Source organism: Lindgomyces ingoldianus (assembly GCF_010093535.1).
Source record: "Lindgomyces ingoldianus strain ATCC 200398 unplaced genomic scaffold BDR25scaffold_1, whole genome shotgun sequence".
NCBI classification, from domain to species: Eukaryota; Fungi; Ascomycota; class Dothideomycetes; order Pleosporales; family Lindgomycetaceae; genus Lindgomyces; species Lindgomyces ingoldianus.
Window position 1 is genome coordinate 2,935,599 of NW_022985162.1, and position 21,518 is coordinate 2,957,116.

The following is a 21,518-nucleotide window of genomic DNA, read 5'->3' on the forward strand; positions in this document are numbered from 1 at the left end:
TAGTTAGATTCCTTAATTTAGGCTAGCATTCTGCTTATAAAGGCTGTCTAGCGCGTTAATTACTTAGTGTTATGTAAGAGACATTATAGATAGCTGCAGCGTGTTATAAAAAGAGTTTTAAGTCTTATTTAAAAGCCTAAAAAGTAAGCTGTATCTAACATTCTTTAAAAGATTTAATCTAGTGTTGTTGTTAAAGCATTATGTAGATAGGTAGAGTTTAGTAGGGGCTTAGCAAAAGTAGCCGGCCAACCTGTGTGGCCAGCCAACCTGTTAGGTACGTTACCTACTATATTGCAAGCTTTTAGCTAGATTATTGTTATATTAAGAGATAATATGCTATGTGTGGCAATTACTAACAAGCAGCAATAGGCTCTATGTTAATAGTATTAACGTTAGGGTCCTAGCTAGAGGCAGCTTAATGCAATTAAGTAGTTTAAGTAAGAGTACAACTATTGTATTTATTAGTTAACAGTATTAGAGTCCCTTTTAAAGCAATATAGCTATCTTAACAGTAGCTCTGCTACTACCTGCACATGTTAACAACAGGCATAGTAGCCTATTCTTAAAGCTGTTCTTTTTAACTAGCAGCAGCACTTTAAAAGCTCTAGCAGTAATATCCCTAGTAATATTCTTATTAAGAAAGTAAAGGCTATCTAGCTATAAATACTTAGTTATGCTAACTTTTTTATACTAGAGTTTAGCTTAGGCTAGCTTACTAACTTTAAGCAACAGTATAATATTAAGCTTTATTAACACTAGAGTAAGGCTGCGTTAGTGCTAGCTAGGGCTAAAAAGAAGATAAGGGCTATTAGAACACTATGTAAAGAATACATAAAGCAGAATATATTTAATATAAATAAGATAAGCCTATATTAGCAGTAAGTGCTATTATTAAGGCTTTTTACTAGAGCTTAACCTAGTAGGAAGAAGAATAAAAACTAAATATTAATTATATATTACTATAACTTTACTAGCAGTAAGCACTTTACTTTTTAAGCTATTAAAAAGGTAGCTAAACTACATGCTTTATAATCTATTAACTTTAAGGCTTTTAGCATTTAATAGTTATTAAATCTTAAAGTGTAGATAACATATACTATTATAATAAATTAGCTATAGGCCTTTTATTAGTAAATAAAAAAGACTAGGTCTATTCTACTGCTAATAAATAACTACAGCACTTATATTCTTAGCGTTAATTTTAAACTACTTTTACTAAATATTTATATTTAATAGCTGCTTACTAACTTAACTAGCGTCTACTAGCTACTTAATTAAAGTATAATTAGTTAGTTTAAGCGCTTATATAAAAAGTAATAGATACGCTATATAGTTGCTAGCTATAAGCGCAGCGTAAATTTAGTAACTTAAGTTAACCTTTACTATGCCTTACACTAGGCCTTTTAAGCCTAGTATAATAACTTTTAAAGTAATATAATTTATTACTGCTTCTACTAAGCTAAGATTTAGCCTTTATAAGAACTAATCTACCTACTTAATCTAAAAAAGCAGTCTTAGCAAAAGCTAAAAGAGCTCTACTAGCAAGTGCAGTATATAGGTAAGATTTAGAATGCTATAAGCTTTAAAAACTTCTTAAATCTTATTAATAAAAATTATAAGCTTACTTAATTTAACTTTAATGTAGTAAATATAATTACAACATATAGCTAGTAGCTAGTTAAAGATAAATTAAATAATAAAAAGCCTCTTATATAAATACCTACCCTTATATAGGCAGAGTAGGCTCTTAAATTACTACTTTTATATTAAGAGCATACAGATTTAATAACTTCTTAGCAGATTAGAGCGCTCTAGCAGCTATATACTAAAGTAAAGGCTTAAAAGTCTAAGCAGTTTGTCTAGAGCACTTTAGATAGTTAGATTACATAACTCTTTTGCTACAACAATATTGCAATAACGTACTTCATAGGCGAGTTGCTCACACACCCGAGTCACTTACTTTTGCCAAGACCCCACCCTAACAAACTCTATTATAGCCTATAACAACCCGCTCTAGCACTATATAGTATAGTACAGCCTAGAATATTATTTAGATACTACTTCTACTTCTTACTTACACATTTACATGTTATGCCTAGTCTAATTGCACTGTCTATAGCGCCTTTAGGATAGCTTACCTACTTTAGCTTACACCTACTTCTTTGCCTTTTTTCTATTACTATGCGCTTTAACCTTTTTTAAAGCTATTAAGTGTAAGCTTTTTTAAATTATTAAAGTTTTTTCTACTTTAATTTACTTTTTTTTATATAATTTATGTTATGTAGTAGCTTTATTAGCTACTTAAAGCTTAGTAATTTTCTATTATACTAACACTAGCTTATACACAATTATTACTACTTTTTTTAAGACCTTTTTAAACACTTTAACTATAAAAGTTAGTAAACTATTTATATACTTTTAAATTTTTATTTTTATAAGCATTAATTATAACTTAAGTTTTAAAGTATTACTTAGAGTTTATAACTACTAGGGCTTATTATATATAAGTAGTAGTAGTAATAAAGTGTATAACTTTATATTAAAGCTTATTATAACTTATTATAAGTTAAAAAAAACTAATCTAGCGCCTTAAAACTTTTTTTAAATATTACTAAAAGTAATTATAGTATTATAAGCTACTTTAAAGCATAGTAAGAACTTTATTTTTATAATATAAGTAATTTAGTTACATATAAGGTTTTTAGCTTAGCACTTATACACTTTTTTTAAAGAAGTAAAATAACCTATATTAAGTAGCTATAAAAAGTGTAATAAGTAAAAAAGTATATAAATAGTAATAATTTTATTATTTTTATAGTATTACTAAAAATAAAGTAAGTTATAGCTTTTATAGCTATTAATAACTAGTAAATAGTAGCTACTAATAGTACACTTTTTTATATGCATGTTAAAGTGCTTTAACTAGTCTAGACTAAGCTAATTAGTAGTCTAGCTATGCTTAAAGATTATAATAACTTAATTTTAAAGTAAATTTTTTTATACTAGTTTAAAAAGTAGTTACTACTTTAAAAAATAATAAAAAGTAAAATAGCTTATTTTTTAGTATTAATGCTTTAAATAGCTATTATTTACTTCTAGTTACTTAGCTAGACTACTTTTAGCTATCTTTATCTTTCTAAACTTATAATAACTGCTTTAGTAAATATTTAGCCTATTATAAACTTTATTTTATTAAAGTTATATATATTATTATTCTAAATACTAACATGGTCCACAAGCGAATGTTTAACACAAGCAAGTGTTCTGCCCCACCACTAAAACGCAGCTAACCTACTACTAACTGCAATGCATTAACAACTATATAATTAATAATCTTTAAAAAAGGCTAGAATTAACCTAGCTATTTAAGCTCTTAATAAAGATATGTCTTTAACTAAAAGGCGCGCTGCAGCACTTTACAATGTTAATTAAATAGCTCTCTGCTAATAACGCGCAGGGATGACTATGCAACGCAACTATACAGCTAACAACAAGAAGCTTATAAAGCTAGAAAAGAAAGTAATTATTAAGCATATACTTAATCTAGATTTCTAAAGATTTGCGCCTACTTTAGGTGCTGTATAAGAGATAGCTAATAAGCTTTTTACTAAGCGCAGCGCTCTACTAGCAGGTATTAACTAGCTATCTAACTTTGTTGCGCGTACGCTAGCAGTTAAAACTTACCTTAGCTAACTATATAATTACTAATAAGTAAAATGCAAAGATCTAGTAATTATAAGCAAGTAGTTTAAGCTTATAGAGGCTACATAATTAAAGTACAGCATTATAGATTAGAACATGTATAATTTTAATAAAACAGGCTTTTAGATAGGGGTTATATTAAGCTAAATAGTTATTATAGGCATAGATAGACGTAATTAGCTAAAGGCTATACAGCTAGGCAACTATAAATAGGTAACAGTTATTACAGGCATTAACGCAGATAAGTAGGCAATACCTCTGTACATAATTTTTAAAGGCAAGCATCACCTATCTGCCTAGTATAAGGATAAGGATATACTAAAAGACTAGGCTATTAGTGTTAGTAATAATAGCTAAATAACTAACAAACATAGAATTACATAGCTAGAGCACTTTAATCTGCATATAAAAAATTACTTAGTAGGCTTATAGCAGCTGCTTATTTTTAATAGCTATAAAAGCTATTACTTTATTAAATTCCTAAAGCTCTGTAAGCAGAGGCGTATTATAGCGCTTTATATGCCAGCACACGCGTTACATATTCTACAGCTGCTTAACGTTAGCTGCTTTTTACTGTTAAAGCGTGTGTACAGTACTAAGATTAGCTAGTTAATCTACTACTAGATTAACTATATTAATAAGCTAACCTTCTTACTAGCCTTTAAAGCAGTATTTAGTTACTTAATTATAACAGATAATATCTGCGCAGGCTTTAAAGCTATAGGACTAGTCCTATTTAACCTAAAGCTAGTGCTCTTAAAGCTTAATATACAGCTACCTAATTAGCTAGCTACTCTACTACTAAATACTGCCTAGAAGGCTTAAACACTTAGTAATTTTTATAAAGTTAAGGCTTAGTTAACTTTACTATATAATTAGATTTAAAGGCATTAGAATTTTTTTTTTTTTACTATGCTTAATCTAGCAAAGCAGCTAAGTAAGGGCGCTACTAAGATAGCTTATATTGCTATTCTATAGCGCAATTAAGCAGCTACTCTAGAGAGGGCCTATAAGGCAGCTATAAAGTGTAAGTAGTGTAAAAAAAAGTAAATTTAGAAAAAAAAAACTCTAATAAGTTATTAAGGCTTTAAGTTAAGTACTTAAAAGCTTACTAGTATAGTAAGAGGTAGTAAAATGCCTTAGAAGGAGTTAACTGCTAAAAGCAGCGCAGCGCGCGCACAGCGCTGCAAGCGCTGTAACAAGCCTAGGCATAACTTTTATACATGTAAGGATATTAAATAATTCTATAGTAGTTTATTTTATATAGTATATTTTTATGTTGTTAAATTAATAGTCTTTAAAGTTAAATTTAGTAGTAGGGCAGAACACTTGCTTGTGTTGAACATTCGCTTGTAGACCATGTTATACTTAGCTTTAAAATTCTTTATAAAGTTAAACTAGCTTTAAATTACTATAAAAATTTTATAAAAAGCTTTTTTATAGTTATACTTATACTTAAACTTTACTTTAAGCTTTAAATAACACTTAATAAACATATTAAGCTAGTTTATACTAACATAGCTTATATTACACTTAGTGTATAAAAAATTAGCTATATTAGCTATAGCTACTAGCTAAAAGAGAAATTCTTACACATTTAGCTTAAGTATGTGCTAAATAATTACCTACTTTTTATTATTATTTAGCTTTTATAAGTTAGCTATATAATTAGCTTAGAAAAGTTATTTAGTGTGTTAGTTACTTATTATTTTTTAAAAAAAACTTTATAAATAGCTATAGTGTGTTACTTAAAAAGTATTATATTTTATTTAAAAGCTTAAAGTGTAAGCTGCATTTAATATTTTTTTAATATATCTAAGTAGTGTTATTAAAAATGCATTAGTGTAGAAAAAGTAGTGTAGTAGGGTCTTAGCAAAAGTAAGCAACTTAGGTGTGTGAGCAACTTGCCTGTAAAGTACGTTATAACAATATAATTCTTGTTCTAGAATTGTATCGCGCTATTAAGAGTTGACTGTATATGAATTACTAAACATGTGTACTGGAATTAAAATACAAACAGAATCCGTAACTCGGCTTCCTTCTGGCATCCTGGATTCTCTTCTTCTGGGACGGGAAGTTGCCTGGCAACTGCAGCACTTTTGAAATCCATTCTCGTACGCCCCCGATAACTTGCCAGGCACGCCTGGCGTGTTCATGATCACATTCCAAAAACCCCAATGAAAACTCTGAGCCAGCTATGAACGACCATAAATCCAGACAACCTTGTGTGCATACCCCGGAAACCACGGCAACACGATCCAATTTGCTACCAACCACAATCCACCGCCACCCCACCCCGCTCCGCTGGGCGACCCTTGGCAATACTTTCGATCCAAGCCTGATCATGGCTGGGCATCAGGATACCGCGGGGAGCGGTTTCGTCAGCCCAGGAGAAGATTCGGCGTGGAAGGTTAGATGGCGGGGTATTCGGGTGGTTGAAAGGGTTTGGCAAGGGTGTGGGGAGGAGCTAGTTGCTCGGGCTTTCTTTATGGGTTGTTTTGCTTCTTGGAGGTGAAAACTGAAGGCTTGGTGTTGGGATGGGAAAGGATTGGGATAAGAACTTACGCGTCAGGCACGCCGTGATTTTCATTTTTGTTGGGGAGCTACTCACGGGCTGAGTTCAGGGCAAACAAGCAAGAAAAGAGCGAGAGAAGAACAATTCCTGCCACGAAACATTCTCAAATATTGGGGCCCCTGGATACCTGCCGTCCGCACCGACGCCCGACCCACAACCACGCACATTATACATCCACGGTTACCCCTGTGTCCCCCGCGAGCAACTTTGCGAGAGAAAGAGGGAGCATGCCAGCAATATTCCTCGGCATCCTTGGTTCCGCCTCAGGAGAAGTCCTAGAAGAATTTCACAAGCGCGCAAGATCAGAATATGGATCTGGATCAGGAGGGAAGTTATCATCAATGACTATGAGTTTCCTGGTTCCGTTGTTCGTGTTCTTTTTGTTTACACCGTGGTAAGTGTGTGGCACTGCGGAGGTGATATGCTATCTATTTACTCTGATTCTTAAAGTCAAATGTCGGGCTGATGGTACTTATGTTGTAGTATCTGCATATACCTGATTCGATGCCGGCGAAACAGCCGCTTAGTTTCGCAAATACGACTCCAAAGTCCCGCGAAGCAAAGACAGGATGCGCGGAAGAAGTTGGACGAGGTTACGGAGGTAGCGACGCATACTAGAAATTCTAAATTTGCGTGTGCGGGGACAACGGTGGAGAGGGAATGTGTGGAGGAGGTCTCAGCATTTGAGGAGTGGTAAGTGTGGTCATATAGTTGAAAGCGGAAGTCGGAGTAGGAGACGGAGTAGGAGTCAGAGTCGTAATACTAACGATGTGAGGTAGTGCGATTTGTCTGTCTACCGTACATGCACCGTCACCTCCTGAACCTGCAAAAGTTGCGGCTGAAATGGGTTCTTGGCTCGAGGTTTCCGAGAACACACAGCTTTCTGAATCCTCGCCAGTGGAAAAGGAAGAGCTATTGAGGCTTAAAGTTTGTGGTCATGAGTTTCATGCCAATTGCCTTCTCTCGTTGTTTCTAGCATGGAGGTATAACTGTCCAGTCTGTCGAGCTGTGTATTACGGGAGGGGGGGGAGCAGAAAGAGGCTGGGGAGCAGGAGGTAGTGAAAGACTGACCATCTTTGAGAGTGCAAGAAAGGCGAACAGTGTAGAAAGAGCGGTGGGGAGGGCCGGGAGCAATGGTGGTCCAAATGGGGAGACCAGGTGAACTTGAATTTACGGTGTTGTGGGAAATTAGGTGATATGCGATACCTAGATCTAGCGCTTGGAAATAAAGGAGACCATTTTCTGCAGACTGCATCTTCCTAAATCTCGGCTCTGAATCTCAGGGTTGCGCGATGTAATTCTAACCCTGCATTTCGGCGGGGAATTGAGGCCAATGGTATAGAGCAAGATTCGGCGAGGAGGGTGGACTAAAGGCTTGGGAAATGAACCAGTGAATGGGGCTGTTCCTTGGGAATCTGTCTTCGTCGTAAGAATATGATCAAGCTTGAGTGCGCGTTGGAAACATTGAAATTTACGGTTATTGTGAGACAGCCATGATTGGGACTATAGTGATGTAGTAGTGCAACAATGGCTGTACTGATTATGATCTTCGTTTAGGATTGAAAAGGTTATTGCTGGCGCTTGGGTGACAAGTGAAACAAACATCAAGAGCCCGAGACCAAAGCTGCGTCGATTATTTCGATTGATACCGCTCAGTGTCTTTGAAGGATGTGAAGGTGCGTAGAAGTTAAGGTTCAATTATGTCACATAATGAGGCCAAATGGGGGCACATATTGTATCCTCACATTGACGTAACTACGAGCTCCGCAGTGCAACTATTCGTCCATATTTCACTTTGAAAACGGGGTAACGACCACCGTAAACATTTCAGGCGCCTATCAGCGGAAATAGACTATTGCATCTGCTAACAAAACTCTATGACAGTTGTATCTCGTGAGGCCCAGAAAGAGACTGAACATAGCTGATACCAAACCCTTTGGTCCTAAGATTTCCAAAGAGGAGGTCAAGCGCTTAGTTAGTAAATTGAAAGACACACGCCTGTCTAAGGACCTAATTGCATCCAGGGTTAGGCGTGGCTTTGGTGAGATCTAAAGTCCCTGGGTGTCTTTACAATCCAACACATTGTAGGTCCAGACCCAACTCGGGTCCCCAAACTATATACTTACTAGCTAAACAATTGCTCCTAGCTGGATGCACAAGAGGCGGTATCGCAGTGGCATCATCATACCGCAGAATCGAAGGGCTTACCATCTACTTCATTCATGAGACGGTTAGGGCGTGGCAATATGAGACTATCCACTTCTTCTAGTTCACGGATGGCCCGAGCCGTTTTACAAGGTTCGGAATGTCATGGAGCCGCTACTTGAGCCGGGGAATGCCACAGATGCCGTCTTTGAGCCCATAGTATGGTCTCTTCTAGGTTTCTGGTGGCCACAAGGACCAAACAAGGGGCTGAACACCTCAATGTACCATGCGTATCTACGACGTCCTGATGAAGAGTCCCGGATACAAGTCGTGTGTGGCACAAGCCCGTAACTGAAGTCATTGGGTAGTGCATGAACTGTGTACAGGCAAATACGAAACCTGTAAACCAGTCTATGCGAATATGTGCCTGGGCGAAGGGCCACAAGCTTCCCAAAAGAGAATAAAAGTCTATGGGCCGCGCTCAGTGGTAGATGGGAGGCCGCTTATGGAAGGGCATATGGAGTATGGGAAGACGAGGCCGCAAACTATTGGGGCTACCGTCAATTAGAATTTTGTCGGTATCATAATATTCGTCGTTGAAAGGTATAATGAATTGGTGGATCCGCACCTTAGAACTGCAACACAAGAAAACGATTAGTTCAACAACGAATTGTTTATAACGCTTTCGCTATACTTCTTCATACTTCTATCTATTATGACGAGTATGCTCTGATCTTACAATGACGTTCGCTACGGGGTGGATACCGGATTAAATGAGAAAGAGAAGGACCTCATGGAGGTTCTTTCTGATTGTATCTTTCCTTTCGACACGTTCCCAGTCTACAATAAAGCGGCTGCGACTACAAGAAGTCTCTAATTGTTCCAAGGTAGGATCTTTCCTGCAGAAAGAAGGAAGATATATTAACGGTTTTTTAGAGAGAGACATTGGAGGCTATTTGGCCTGCATAGAATGTCCGAATGAAATGATAAGTGACATGCCAGAATTCCTTGGAAAAATCAGAAAACGGTAGGTGGCCGAGCGCACTTTCACAATAGATCTGGGCACTCTACCTGTTAATGGAAGCTCCACATACTGAACAGTAGCGTAAGTAGATTTGCATAGAAAAAGCTTGCTGAAACGCCAATGACACGTGCAAGTCTTCAACTCATGTGATCGGAGCTAAATGCCACGCCTGGAGCCCCCGTCCAGCTGACCCCATCTTCGACACGCTGCTTGTGACTAGGGTCATGCTTTTGATGAACGCCCATGCCGTATGACTTTCTTTTAATTGCCAGTCTCGTATCCTATTATTCTTGTGAAAGAGTTTGAGAGACGGTGGTACATATTGCGCCGAACTAGGAATATTTGAAACGACTCCTCCGATTGAATGCTACTATGGGTGTCAGGGTGTCGATAACCCGTCACAGGAACTATATATGTTCGGGGAGAAAGAGGGGGCTAGTTTATAGGGAATCTAAGTGACATATAGCTCGTGTCTTTTGTAGCATCTTTGATTTTCTTCTCGTGGCTTGCGCAAGGGCGCATGGAGGTTGGTGGTTTGATAGGGACTTTCCGAATGCGTTCGAAGAAGAAAGTAAGCACAGCCAATCCAGGGGAGAACGAGTAACGCTTGGTGTTCTGTCTCGGAGCCAGTCCCGTTAAGTCGCGATGGCCACTGGATGTGCGATGGAGTTTATTGAGACGCGTGGAACCATCGTTGATGCTGGGTTTGCAGAAGTTGAAAAAGTTGCTCCATAAGCGGGTGTCTGAGACCCAAATAGGAAATGAGGGGAAGCATCTTGCCAGAGCTAGCTCCCATCAACGAAAGCTGGAGAAGGGTTCAATTGTGAGTACGACGGTCGTGTAAATGCTGTATTGGCTCTAACGAGTAGCCACAGTCTGGTCCCGTGAGCAGGCGTCGCACAACCTCGAGGTAGCAGGCAGGAGCCAATTAGCGAGCGGCAGGAGGGATCCAAATTTCCGAAGCCCTGCTGCAGTTTGGGTGCAGGAGAGGAAGCAGGCCCCACGATACGCCCCTTTTCCTCCGGCAAACCACCAGGGTTTGCTCCCTGATCTGCCGACGTCGCGTCAGTCTTCAACTCTCAATTACTGACGACGACAGGCAATTGACTTTGCTACAGCTTCGCGGTCCTTTACTTGGTCGGCCTCATTGCGACTGAGAGTATAGTCCTCGCCGCAGTTGCAGGCTGCCGAGTCCTCATTTCCCTCACGAGCCGAGGCCGATCTCATCTCCGACCTCGCAGTAGCTGCGACAGCTCAACGCCATGAGAGATGAGGTTGCTGTCATCCCTGATGGCGATGATACCAGAGAGCTCTCTCGCGAGCCGCAACACTACCTCTCGACCGCAACCTCGAATGCGATCAGCACATCGTTGCCCCAGTCGCCCGCGTCGCGCGGATGGCTCAGTAGCGTCCGGCGACCGCGAACATCGCCAGGCCCAAAAGCCTCACCATTCAAGAGAACGCTGTTAGCAGAGGATGACGCCAGGAGGGACTCGGCCTTGGCGTCCTCGACCTCACCCGCAGGCACCAATCTCACTTCAGTCAGTGACTATAGCTCCTCGCCCGTGAACTTGCGTAAGACACCGAGTCTCCCAGCTATCGTCGTTCAAGATGAGCTCTCTTCACAACAGCCGAGATCGAGCACTCATGCCTCGCGAATGTCGCAAGAGCAGGAAGAGCTAAAGGCGGAGCGCCAGGACACGTTCCGCGGCATTGAGACGATAATCCCCACCGGCGGATTTGGCGACCTCACCTCACCGAACAAGGTGTCATTCTCAAAGAGAGGGAGCATGCTGGTGGCTGGCAAGAGGGCGAACGCGATGAAGAAACAGCTGGGCTTGGTTGAGGAAGGTGCGGCCGCAAGTGAGTCCGCGTCTGCGCCTCAGGCCACCCCACCCCAGCAAAAGGAGAAAGAGCAGACGGAACAGGAGGGGAAGGATGAGAAGGTGAAGGAAGAGGAGGGGAAGGAAGGGAATGGGAAGGAAGAGACGGCGCAGGAGCAGGAGCCGCAACAATCGCAGGGCCTACAGACACCGGTCACGTCACGGCTATCCCCCCGGTCGCCATCACGCTTCTCCGCTCGTGGAAGGGCTGTCAGTAGTCGTGTGCTGTCGGCGGATGAGATGATGCTGTCACGCAAAGTTCGGACAATGTACCGGCATGGCAACGAGGATGCAGCAGATTGGGACGGAGTAGAAGAAGAGCCGGGAAGCACACAGGATAGCTTTGTGGGCAGTAGCGTGGCTGGCACGCCTATGAATGGATCAACATTGACGGTGGATAAACATCGCGAGGATTCTGGGTCACTTAGGTCTTCACAACAGGAGAGCTTCATTGCAAAGGAGCCTACCGAGACGGCTGGAGGAGTGGAAGACTGGGCCGATCTTGAAGGAGAGGAGGTGGATAGATATGGATTCATCGTTCCGAAGAAGACAGCATCTCGTGGTTCTTCCAACGGCGGCCTTGATGGACCCGACGAACCCCGAATACAACGCGTATCCACCACCCTTAAGCTTGCATCAGAGGAGCCTCGACGGCGGCGACTGGGCCGAAGTGTATCGAAAGCTCGGTCTGCTCGATCTGCAAATCCAACAACCGCGTCATCTCCTAAGAGGCGACGTTCGCTGAAATCTGCGAGAAACACAGAGTCGGTTTATTCCAATCAAACAGCGACTACCCGCAGTGCCTCTGGAAACCCTATGCGGTACGCTGCCAACCGTTTGCCGCATAATAAGGACCGGCGACTCATGGACGAAGCTAGCGACATGCTCACTTTACCGCCTGGTCTTGCGCAAATCGCAGAACAGGAAGACGGGGGACGAGCAGCCCAAGCTATGAGAGCTAAGGAGATGGAGCGGGAAGAGAAATGGCGGAAGATGGCTAGAGTGGTGCACTCAGGCGCAAAAGGTGGCGGCATGATGTTCGAGTTCGATGTTAAAGATCCGAGACTCGTTGCCCGCGCATGGAAAGGCATCCCCGATAGATGGCGGGGAACTGCATGGTATGCATTCCTTGCTGCGAGCGCCAAAGCAGACCCAGAGAGTCCAACCGACGAAGAATTGATTGAAAGCTATTATGAACTACAAGAAGAGAGTTCGGCAGACGACATGCAGATCGATGTGGATGTCCCGAGGACTATCAATAGGCACATCATGTTTCGCCGACGATATCGGGGAGGGTGTGTTGTTTGCTCTGAATGAGGTGTTTCACTGCTAACAGTTTGCAGACAGCGACTTCTTTTTCGTGTCCTCCACGCTATGTCTCTATACCTACCAGACACTGGGTACGTTCAAGGTATGGCTGCGCTTGCTGCCACGCTTCTTTGCTACTATGAAGAAGACAAGGCGTTCGTTATGCTCGTTCGCTTATGGATGCTTCGAGGCCTCGAGAGACTCTATGAATCAGGCTTCGTTGGACTGATGGAGGCTTTGGAAGACTTTGAGAAGAATTGGTTGCGTGGTGGAGACGTAGCGAAGAAATTGGTAAGCGCTCCTGCATTTGGCCGGCTCAACCACCATTGAAACGTCTCTTGCTCATGTCTAGCGTAACCTCTCGCCCACTTCTGTGATGTGGTGGCTGGACTAATTCGGTCTTTCCGACCCATTCTCGGAACCACATGCTTAGAATCTCGCTAACGAAGGCCCTTATAGGAAGAACTCGGCATTACGTCGACAGCTTACGGTACCCGATGGTACCTGACTCTCTTCAACTATTCTTTGCCGTTTCCGGCACAGCTTCGCGTCTGGGACGTCTTCATGCTGCTCGGCGACATTTCGAATTCGAATACATCCTCATCGACGTTCAGTGGAGACTTGGATGTATTGCATGCAACATCTGCCGCGCTGATCGATGCAACGAGGGAGATTTTACTTGATTCGGATTTTGAAAATGCCATGAAGGTGTTGACATCCTGGGTCCCAATAAAAGATGAGGACTTATTAATGAGGGTGGCGAAGGCGGAATACAAAATGCGAAAGAAACGAGCCAATGCAGGTTGAAGGATTAGTTTCCGCGTTTGGTTGGCTCGGACGAGTAAAATGGGGCGAATAGTCATCCATATCGGTGCAGCCGCCAGCCACAACCAGTGACAATGGAAAGTTCGGCCGTGCTTCCAGACTCCTTCGAGAAAGTGCAGACAAACGACTGGAGTCTGTCGATCATCTGAGATCAGTGGCTTGCTGGTGTCGCGTGCAATCAACGTGGCTGGCACGTTTTGCCCCTTCCAGGCGTTATCGACTTTACGCTTTGGGTTTGGCAGGTTTAACAAGACATAGCTTTCCTAACATTTCTTTTTCTTCTCATATATCTCGCATGGCATGCTCTTGCGAGCGGTTCGCGGCACAGTTTTCGACTAGTGTTGCTTGTTCTTCGGCACCTTGCAGCCGGAGTATTTGTGTGACTATTCACGGGTTTTCTTCTGTCAACATCTTCCAGGGACTTTGGCATGCCAGGTAGGTGGGCATGCCAAGTACGCATATGGGATATTTCGGTATAGGTGTCGTGTATGGGTTGGACCGGATGTACTCCGAAGCAGATTACACAAGATACCTCTTTTCTTTTGCTAGGTCTTTATGCGATCATGCGGCATGTCTGATGGGGTCGTCATGGTGGGAAATGTATGAGATAAATTAATTAGCGCGTTAGAGTAGTTCTAGCGCTGAATTGTAATTGTAATGTAACCCCTCCGTCTCTAGCTGTCTGTCTCTCTAGAGTAACGAATTAAAACCCGTATCACTTCAAACTGAGCTCGATTTTTTCTTTCATGAGAGCGCATGGTTGAGTAATCGTTCGCGTTCTCGCCAGTTTGATGTTCAATGGAGAAGTGTGAGCCTATGGGGTCTGATGAGTCGACGAGGATATCGGCTCGGATCCCGAGGGATATCCTTGTGGATCAAATAATTTTCACTCGTGGATAAGACATGAATGCGATGTGATGAGCGCATGCCGACTTCCGCGCTCTAGCCGACGGGGGACGAAGGCCCGCGCATGCACTCACATCATGAAATAGCAGATGAGTTTCTGTCCGGAGAAAAAAAAATTATCTGCCTCCCTGCGTTGATTAGTATCGAGAATCTCTTCCCTGGGACCGGACGGGCTCGTTGGGAGAGCGAACCATGGTTGGGGGACTTGGGGTGTAAGAGGGTGTGGCTCTTCATATGGAGGGAGCATTGTGGTTGGTTGGTTTGGCAAAAAAAAATAAAAAAATTGGCCTCTGGAGAAACACAGAGAGTTGTTATACTAAATCTTGTGTCGTTGGTTAGCATAGGGACTAGTTTTCGGCCTGGAAGGACTGGGTTGTGCTGCGAATGTTAACGTTTGATAAGGGAGAGATGAAAAAACTGGGTTTAGTCGCAAGTTGCAAAGTATGATAAAAGGAAGGTGCGAATTGAGGTAGCTTCGCCTCCAGGTTTGGCTAGCCTTGAAGTTTCGCTGAGAATTGTGCGTTCTGGGCACAGGGAGTGAATTTGCCCCCAAGTTGACTAGCCGTGATGACCGTATCTCGCTGCGACTAGCGAGCTGTGATAATTACTGTTAGGGAATGAATTCGCCTCCGAAAATAGAGACAAACAGGGACTTCTCAATAAGGAAATGCCTCATGAAGATTGGGTGGCGGGGTCTGCGACTTCCCCACAGCTTCTGGCCCCATGCTTCTCGCGTAGCTACACTATGTACAACAACAAATTTCCCAATCTTGGAGTGAGAATCAATTCGGCTTTGGCTTTAGTCCTCAAGAATGAATATAGACAACTTCTTAACGAACTAGTACGCTTCATTCATGGCAAAAAGTAAATATAGCCCGGATTGTGACAGCCCATAGCCGCATCTCGCGGTGATCTTTGGGATGATTGTTCAGAGAGGCGAGAGATCTGCGAGAAGACCCACCGGATTAAGAATCGGTTCCAAGTGCGGACTGAGGGGAGCTTTTTGGGTGACGGAACCCGACGGGATTAGTGGGGGTGGGCAATGTGGAAGCGGAAGCGATTGCGAAAGGAGGTGGAGCCGATGTCTTTGCACATTCACCGCTATGGACTCTACGTAGTTGAAATAAAACGAAGGTGAGTACGTCAACCTTTCGCCCTGCATTAAGCATGACAATGCACTAACGCGATGGCTTGGAGTATCAAGTGACGTCCTGCTCAGATGTTTAGCGGTGGATGGGGAATCTGACACGGAGACTTGCGTCGTCGGCTCCTCTTGTCCATGTGCACCGCCGAAGCACCGCGACGACGCGCATCAGCAGACAGAGTTATCAGTCAGCTTTGTTGATGATATTCGCCTGCCTCCTCGCCCACTGATCTACCATGAATATGTCAATAGATGTGGAGATGATGTGCAGCAAACGGACGGCTATCTTGCCTTGACTCTTACTATACAATGCGACTGCGGGTTGTGTTTTCCTGCAAGTTCTTTCATGCCAAATTCTTCGAGTTCCTTGGCAGCATAACAGCTTGCGGCTGAGGAAGCCTTGCGCATCTCCACTAGAAGGTGCGAGGTCTGACCTTGATGTCTCTGTCACAGACAGTTGGTGGGGAAAAGCAATCATGCAGTCGAGTCACTTCTCCACTACGCCGGATAGGGAATTCGAGGACGAAGACATGGGTTTCAGGGAGGCCAACATGTCCGCTTCCCCATTAACAAAGCCGTATTAATTTCTCTTCATGGGTCGCAAGTTGGGGAACCCACGTTCACATGTCGCACAGGCCGCTCTCTCATCTCTTGAGAAAGGGGATTAAAGCACAACAACAGCAACTAGAAGCGGGTGTGCCGTGTCCAAACCAGAATCTGGATGCTTCAGTGGCTGCAATCTTGTTTGATGTGAGGCTGGTCAATATCCCGTCCTAGTTAAGTTCTCTGGGCAGCAGGATCAGGTGAGGTAAGGGACCCTGTCCTCTCTTTTTAACGACTGCTCGATTGAATGTTTTCCGACAGAGTGCTGACGCTAGTATCGTATCCCGAGAGGTCGCGGCTGTTCGAGTGGAGGACAACGTGGGCGTGATTGGCGGGCGTCTAGATTCATAGCGGCCAAATCTCGTTCAAGAGAGATCCTCTCGCGCCACGCGTTTCATGTAGATCCCGGCCGCAGCAGAATAGGCAAAGTTGGAGCGGCGGACACGGAAATTTAACTGCTCAGTCGATCGCTCACACCCGTGCCAGGCGCTCGGTGATTGCGCAACCCGATTTTCACGAACGGCCCCTCACTTGGCCCTTTGGCGTGCCTGTCGGGGCACGTCCGCTCTGTCATCTGCGCGAATCTGCACCTGGATGGAGCGCACCATCCAAACGTCGTGCTCATTTGTCCTCTCATGGCGACGCCGGCACGAGGAGCGCGCGGGGCGGTGATCTCCAGCCTGGCTTAGGCGCTCAACCGTTGCCTCGACGCGCATCCCTATGTAACGTCTCTGCCTGGCTGGAGTGTCAGGATGGAGATCGCTGCCCCGGTCGATTCGCCATGCCGTTCGCCGTGCTGCGTCGATCCGCAGGAGGGTTGTGCCCGAGGCTGACAGGTTGACAAGGTGCCACCGTGCTCTCTCTGGACAGACGCCCCGCCGTTGGTCTGCGGTGGCGGATGAAGGTTCGATTGGAGCGAGGGCATTGCCTGTTCGGGCGGGGCATGGATGGGCGCTGGCTGCGTCTGCGTGTGCAGCGTGTCCTCTTTGTCTAGGTTTCGTGTTGATACACTGCTGCTCCACCAACACGCAAACTTCATTTCGCGCGTCTGCTTTGGGACACCAAACGCCCGAGGTCAGACAGTGGCCGCGACCCTTCATTTCCTTAAAGCAGCCTCGAACACAGGCAAACGCTCAAAAGAGGAGCTGGGGCGTCCGTGCGGCAGGGCGTTCATCTTCCAGCGAGAGTTGCTCGCTTCCTCCCGAACGTTTGACCCTTCCTCCTGGTCCTGGGCCACAACTCAAGCCATCACTTGCTCAGGCCCTTGTTCATACTTCAGCCCATGGGGCCCATGGCCTTGCCCGGCTTGCCTTTAATTCCACGAGCACTGGTAGTTGCACGCCGCCACCAGCCACAAGCGGTCCAGCTGGCCCGGCCGGCAGCGGCACCCCGAGAGGCAACAGAGAGTGACCGCAGACCGTCAGTGAACGGCAGTGCATCATGCACATGGCAAGGGAATCGCTGCCCCCAACTGACCTAACACCTAACAGCGTGCTGTGGAGTCTGGTTATGAGATATGTGGTGGTGCAGCTCAGGCTTGTCCATCTGATAGGCGAGCGCACATGGAGTAACGGTGGGCAGCATCAAATTGTCCAGCACGCAGCAAGCACACTAGAAGCACACCAGCACAAGACATCAGCCGACGCTCAGCGCTCTGTTGCTTATTGCTTGTGGTCGTCTTCGCCGTCGTCGCTAGCCACCGAGAGACCCCGCCGAGCTTCAGGCCTCTGCTTCGTCAAACTAGCTCTGTGAGGGGCTGCAAAGGCACTCATCTGGGCCAGACGCACGTCAAAAAGTAGGTCAGTGGCCGAAGCGCCACAAGCCCGTACAGGGCAATAGAGCCAGAGGGCCGAGCTAGAGAAGTCTCCAGGCACGTCAGACGGCTTCTGCTTCCTTCCCCAAGCTCTCACCTGCTGACAACCAGTTCGCTCGTTGCCCTCATGCCCATCCTTGCTGTCCTTGCTCCCCTTCTCCCACTACCGCCCGCCAGACGCCACACCGGCTGGTTTTGGTCGTGCTGTCTGCCGCTCCTTCGCACTGTCAAGTAGTCGTTAGCATCCGCAGTCATCTCGCCGGTTGGTCCAACGGGAGCCAGGCGTCTTCCCTTCTTGTACTATCGTTACTACCTTCTCCGCCTTTCCCTCATCCTCTTACCACCCAATCCCTCCAGCCCGGGCCTGATCGCCCAAGCCTGTACACGCGAGCCACTACTGGCCGAGATCTTCAGTGCAGCCAGCTTTGCCTGTAACCATTCCCACTTGCTCCCTCTAGCCTCGTCTTTAACCGCGAATCAAGTGGACCTGCGTGCCTAGCAAGCATTAAGCCCAGCCCTGAAGGCAACCGCCTGGTGCTCTGGGCCATAGGTGAACGTTGCTCCGGGAAAGCTTCTTTGAATAAGTATGTATGTTGTTCCATCTCTTTCTGGAACCTTGAAATTTGAGCCCTCTCTACCAGTCATTTCATCAATGTCGATCTCCCCCACAACACCGCCTTGACTGTCCCTGCCACTCTTCATGTTGCTCACTCTCTCCAAGCCAACCAAGTCGGAATTCGAATTTAAGACTCATGATTACTCTCCGACCTTCTCTTCTTCCGCGCCCGCACGATTCTCACCCAAGCTCGACGGCGGGCATCTCCCCCCACTGCCGGTCAGTGCCTCTTCTACCATGGGCACGCCTCATCGAGGCCTCCCACCGCCGGCGGCGATGACGCTGCCGGATCCTGGGCGAGGTCCCCCTCCAATTCCACCTCCATCGGGTTCACTGCCGCCAGCGCCCTCGCATTGGCAAGGTGCTGAAGAGCCCATGAAGAATTGGCTAATGGCTAAGGCGGAGGAGGACAAGAGGAAGCAAGAGGAGGAGAAGACGAGGCAGGAGGGCTTGAGGCTCGAGCAGCGCAGGATCGAGCAGTCAATGCTTCGAGAGTCAATGCAAGGCGGCATTCCCCCACATCTCGTGCCGATGATCTTTGCTGGAATTGGTGGTGGTAACCTCGCGAACATGAGCATTGACTGGCTTCAGCAATATATGGCTCAACTTCAAACAGCACAGCAGCAGGTGCAGCAGCCACAGCAACCGCAAACGCAGACTCTCGGTCCGTCTCAGGTACAATCACCAGAGCTACGCAGAGAGACGAGATTGATCAACCAGGCGCAGCCAGGTGTGTACAGTTTGCCACCACAGACACCACAATCAGTCTTACCACCAGCTCCAGTGCTACCGGGACAACCTCTGGCGCAACCTCAGCACGCGGCATTTTCATCCCCTTCGTACGCCAGTGGAAGCTTGTCTCCAAGGAGAGCTGCGCAAACATCAGCCCATGTTGGTGCTCCTACATCCGCCCCTCGCCCTCCGGCGCAATCGCAGCTCCCCCGGCTGACTACAAACGAAATCCAAATCCAGCAGCCTCCAGCAGCCCCTGCGACCGTTCAACAGCTTCAACAGACGCACTCGGCGCATCAGGAGCAGTCCTCGCCGTCGATTTACTTTCACCATTGGGTGCCCCCAACTTCTCAGGAGAAGAGCGCGAGCGGGAATCCCCCCGCAACGCCGTCAGGTAAATACAAAGCCTCGCCTTCGTTCTCATCTCGTCAACGTGCCCCCTCTCATGCGTCTGACCCAGATTACACCAGCTCCCCCAAGAAGCGGAAGGCCCAAGGCGGCCACCACGCTCCACCGCCCCCAACGTCGGCGCCGCAGTCCCACACCTCGCCGTCGTTCTCGCATGTATCCACGTCGTCCACATCAACGCCAGGCCGCAGAGGGCACGCCAGAGCCCGATCGGATGCATCAACGCGAGGACTTGAGAGCTATAGCGGTTCTCTAAGCCGACGCGGCACCATTTCCAGTCATGGTCATGCAGAAGCGGGATCACTGCAAGCCGATGCACTTCCGCCCGTTTCCGTCAGCTCAGAACAGCGGTTCCAACAGCCACCTCGCGGAGCTGAAGCTCAAGCGACTTCTCAACAACACGGGCAACCACATCCAGGTCCCCCGCAACGAAATGACGGGCCTGGGAGCAACCAACATGGGCGGGCGGCAACTCCCACGGCAGCAGTTCATTCTGAAACACGACAATCTGGACCGCACCAGCAGTCGGCTTCTGGGGACAGGGGGGTTGTACTGACTTCGCCTAAACGGGAAGCAAGCGGGCAGTAGAGTTGGGTACGGGTTTCACCCTCGCAACCGCATTCGGATTTACCTCTCTATCAGGCCATGGTGAACAGCAACGAACCCTCCAGCGCATCTGAAGAGACGGCGCGGTTCCAGTTCGCACCTTGTTTCGAGGGACGCCACGCGGTCCGCGATACCCTGCCGAATGCGAATTAAAATGCAGGCCTGAGAAGCGAAATGAGGTCCACAACACCAAACGTCCCCTCATCTCGAACTCGAAATCACGGGTCCCGCACGAGCCAAAACAGCCCGCCAGCAAGCAGGAACACAATCTTATAAAATTGCCATTCGACTTTGCCTTGCGTGTCCTGCATGTGCCGCCAATAAACAGCCTCATCGCCCGAATTACCGGTTGCAACGCCTGAGATTACCTGCTACCGCAATTGTTCCTGTCATCACGGCTGATTTGGCCTCGTCTTGGACGTCTATTTTTTTCCTCAGATTCCCTCTTGGCGCCTTTTAAAGGCTCGACTTGTGGTTTCATATACCCAGAGTACTATTCGCATGAATCCATAATTGGATGGTATAGATAGAATTGTTGGTTGGCTTCATCCGACCGGTTATTCCATTCGCTCTCCCAGTTAGCCCACTTACTCTTTCCGGGAAACGTTCGCGTGGCACGATGCTGCAGTATAGAGTGTTGCTCTCGTCAGCTTTTGAGTCGAGAGGAGTTGATCAAATTTCGCTGGAACATGAAACATATGAACGGAGGTTTCCTGACCTCCGGGCCGGCTTACGCACCTCGAAATTCGAATTGATTTGGTCCGGCAATCTATTTCCACGCCGCGTTTGCATACGTACTGCATATCGACTCGATTAAGTAAACCGGGACCTTGGTTTCATCTCATTCTCAGCTCAGCGCTTTCGCGAACTTCGCATCCGACTGCATTGCATCGCTTTGCCGCAATGGCCGCTATCACAACCCCGTACAACGGAAATGTGGTATGGAACGCCTATCCTTCCATTTATATTCCATCTAGGATTCTTTTCTTATCTGTACTATAGCCTAAGATGTGGAACCACCACCTACCTTGCACGGCGGATACACACCCAATGCGCGTTCTTGACATCTGTCGGCTGTCGGCTTCGCCAAACTAATCGCACGACTGATTTCTTATTCCGTTCCTGTCCGGATCCCTGTTCAGATTTGACTGAGGCTGGCATTCAACTTCTGCCCGTGTGACTCGATCACCCTCAATCCTTTTTCCGTTCCATGGTTACTTCCATTTCG

At 46.0% G+C, this 21,518-nt stretch overlaps 6 protein-coding genes across 6 annotated transcripts; 4 read left to right on the top strand and 2 right to left on the bottom strand.

Annotated features, from left to right (window-relative positions):
• Positions 1-6,504: 6,504 nt before the first annotated feature.
• Positions 6,505-7,479, top strand: BDR25DRAFT_365475 (uncharacterized protein; the record flags this gene model as incomplete). The annotated part of the gene is made up of 4 exons (XM_033696893.1): positions 6,505-6,671; positions 6,761-6,970; positions 7,057-7,204; positions 7,254-7,479. 4 exons carry the CDS (start codon positions 6,505-6,507, stop codon positions 7,437-7,439), a joined length of 711 nt encoding a protein of 236 aa, XP_033555150.1. The 3' UTR covers positions 7,440-7,479.
• A 675-nt stretch (positions 7,480-8,154) lies between these two features.
• BDR25DRAFT_348570 (uncharacterized protein) lies at positions 8,155-9,299 on the top strand (the record flags this gene model as incomplete). Its single annotated transcript, XM_033694438.1, has 11 exons — positions 8,155-8,170; positions 8,199-8,239; positions 8,285-8,318; positions 8,366-8,382; positions 8,425-8,515; positions 8,547-8,703; positions 8,736-8,786; positions 8,833-8,944; positions 8,991-9,038; positions 9,081-9,144; positions 9,205-9,299. The coding sequence occupies 11 exons, from the start codon at positions 8,155-8,157 to the stop codon at positions 9,297-9,299; spliced, it is 726 nt and encodes a 241-aa protein (XP_033555151.1).
• A 75-nt stretch (positions 9,300-9,374) lies between these two features.
• BDR25DRAFT_348571 (uncharacterized protein) lies at positions 9,375-10,673 on the bottom strand (the record flags this gene model as incomplete). Its single annotated transcript, XM_033694439.1, has 7 exons — positions 9,375-9,602; positions 9,638-9,727; positions 9,780-9,816; positions 9,907-10,098; positions 10,136-10,221; positions 10,247-10,497; positions 10,538-10,673. 7 exons carry the CDS (start codon positions 10,671-10,673, stop codon positions 9,375-9,377), a joined length of 1,020 nt encoding a protein of 339 aa, XP_033555152.1.
• BDR25DRAFT_9974 (RabGAP/TBC) lies at positions 10,623-13,575 on the top strand. Its single transcript, XM_033699364.1, has 3 exons — positions 10,623-12,624; positions 12,673-12,928; positions 13,097-13,575. The coding sequence occupies exons 1-3, from the start codon at positions 10,709-10,711 to the stop codon at positions 13,442-13,444; spliced, it is 2,520 nt and encodes an 839-aa protein (XP_033555153.1). The 5' UTR covers positions 10,623-10,708; the 3' UTR covers positions 13,445-13,575.
• Positions 13,576-16,642: 3,067 nt separating this feature from the next.
• On the bottom strand, positions 16,643-17,215 carry BDR25DRAFT_365479 (uncharacterized protein; the record flags this gene model as incomplete). The annotated part of the gene is made up of 1 exon (XM_033696894.1): positions 16,643-17,215. One exon carries the CDS (start codon positions 17,213-17,215, stop codon positions 16,643-16,645), a length of 573 nt encoding a protein of 190 aa, XP_033555154.1.
• Positions 17,216-18,416: 1,201 nt separating this feature from the next.
• BDR25DRAFT_10004 (uncharacterized protein) lies at positions 18,417-20,748 on the top strand. Its single transcript, XM_033683423.1, has 4 exons — positions 18,417-18,516; positions 18,650-19,274; positions 19,329-19,670; positions 19,737-20,748. Exons 2-4 carry the CDS (start codon positions 18,782-18,784, stop codon positions 20,270-20,272), a joined length of 1,371 nt encoding a protein of 456 aa, XP_033555155.1. The 5' UTR covers positions 18,417-18,516; positions 18,650-18,781; the 3' UTR covers positions 20,273-20,748.
• Positions 20,749-21,518: the final 770 nt, after the last annotated feature.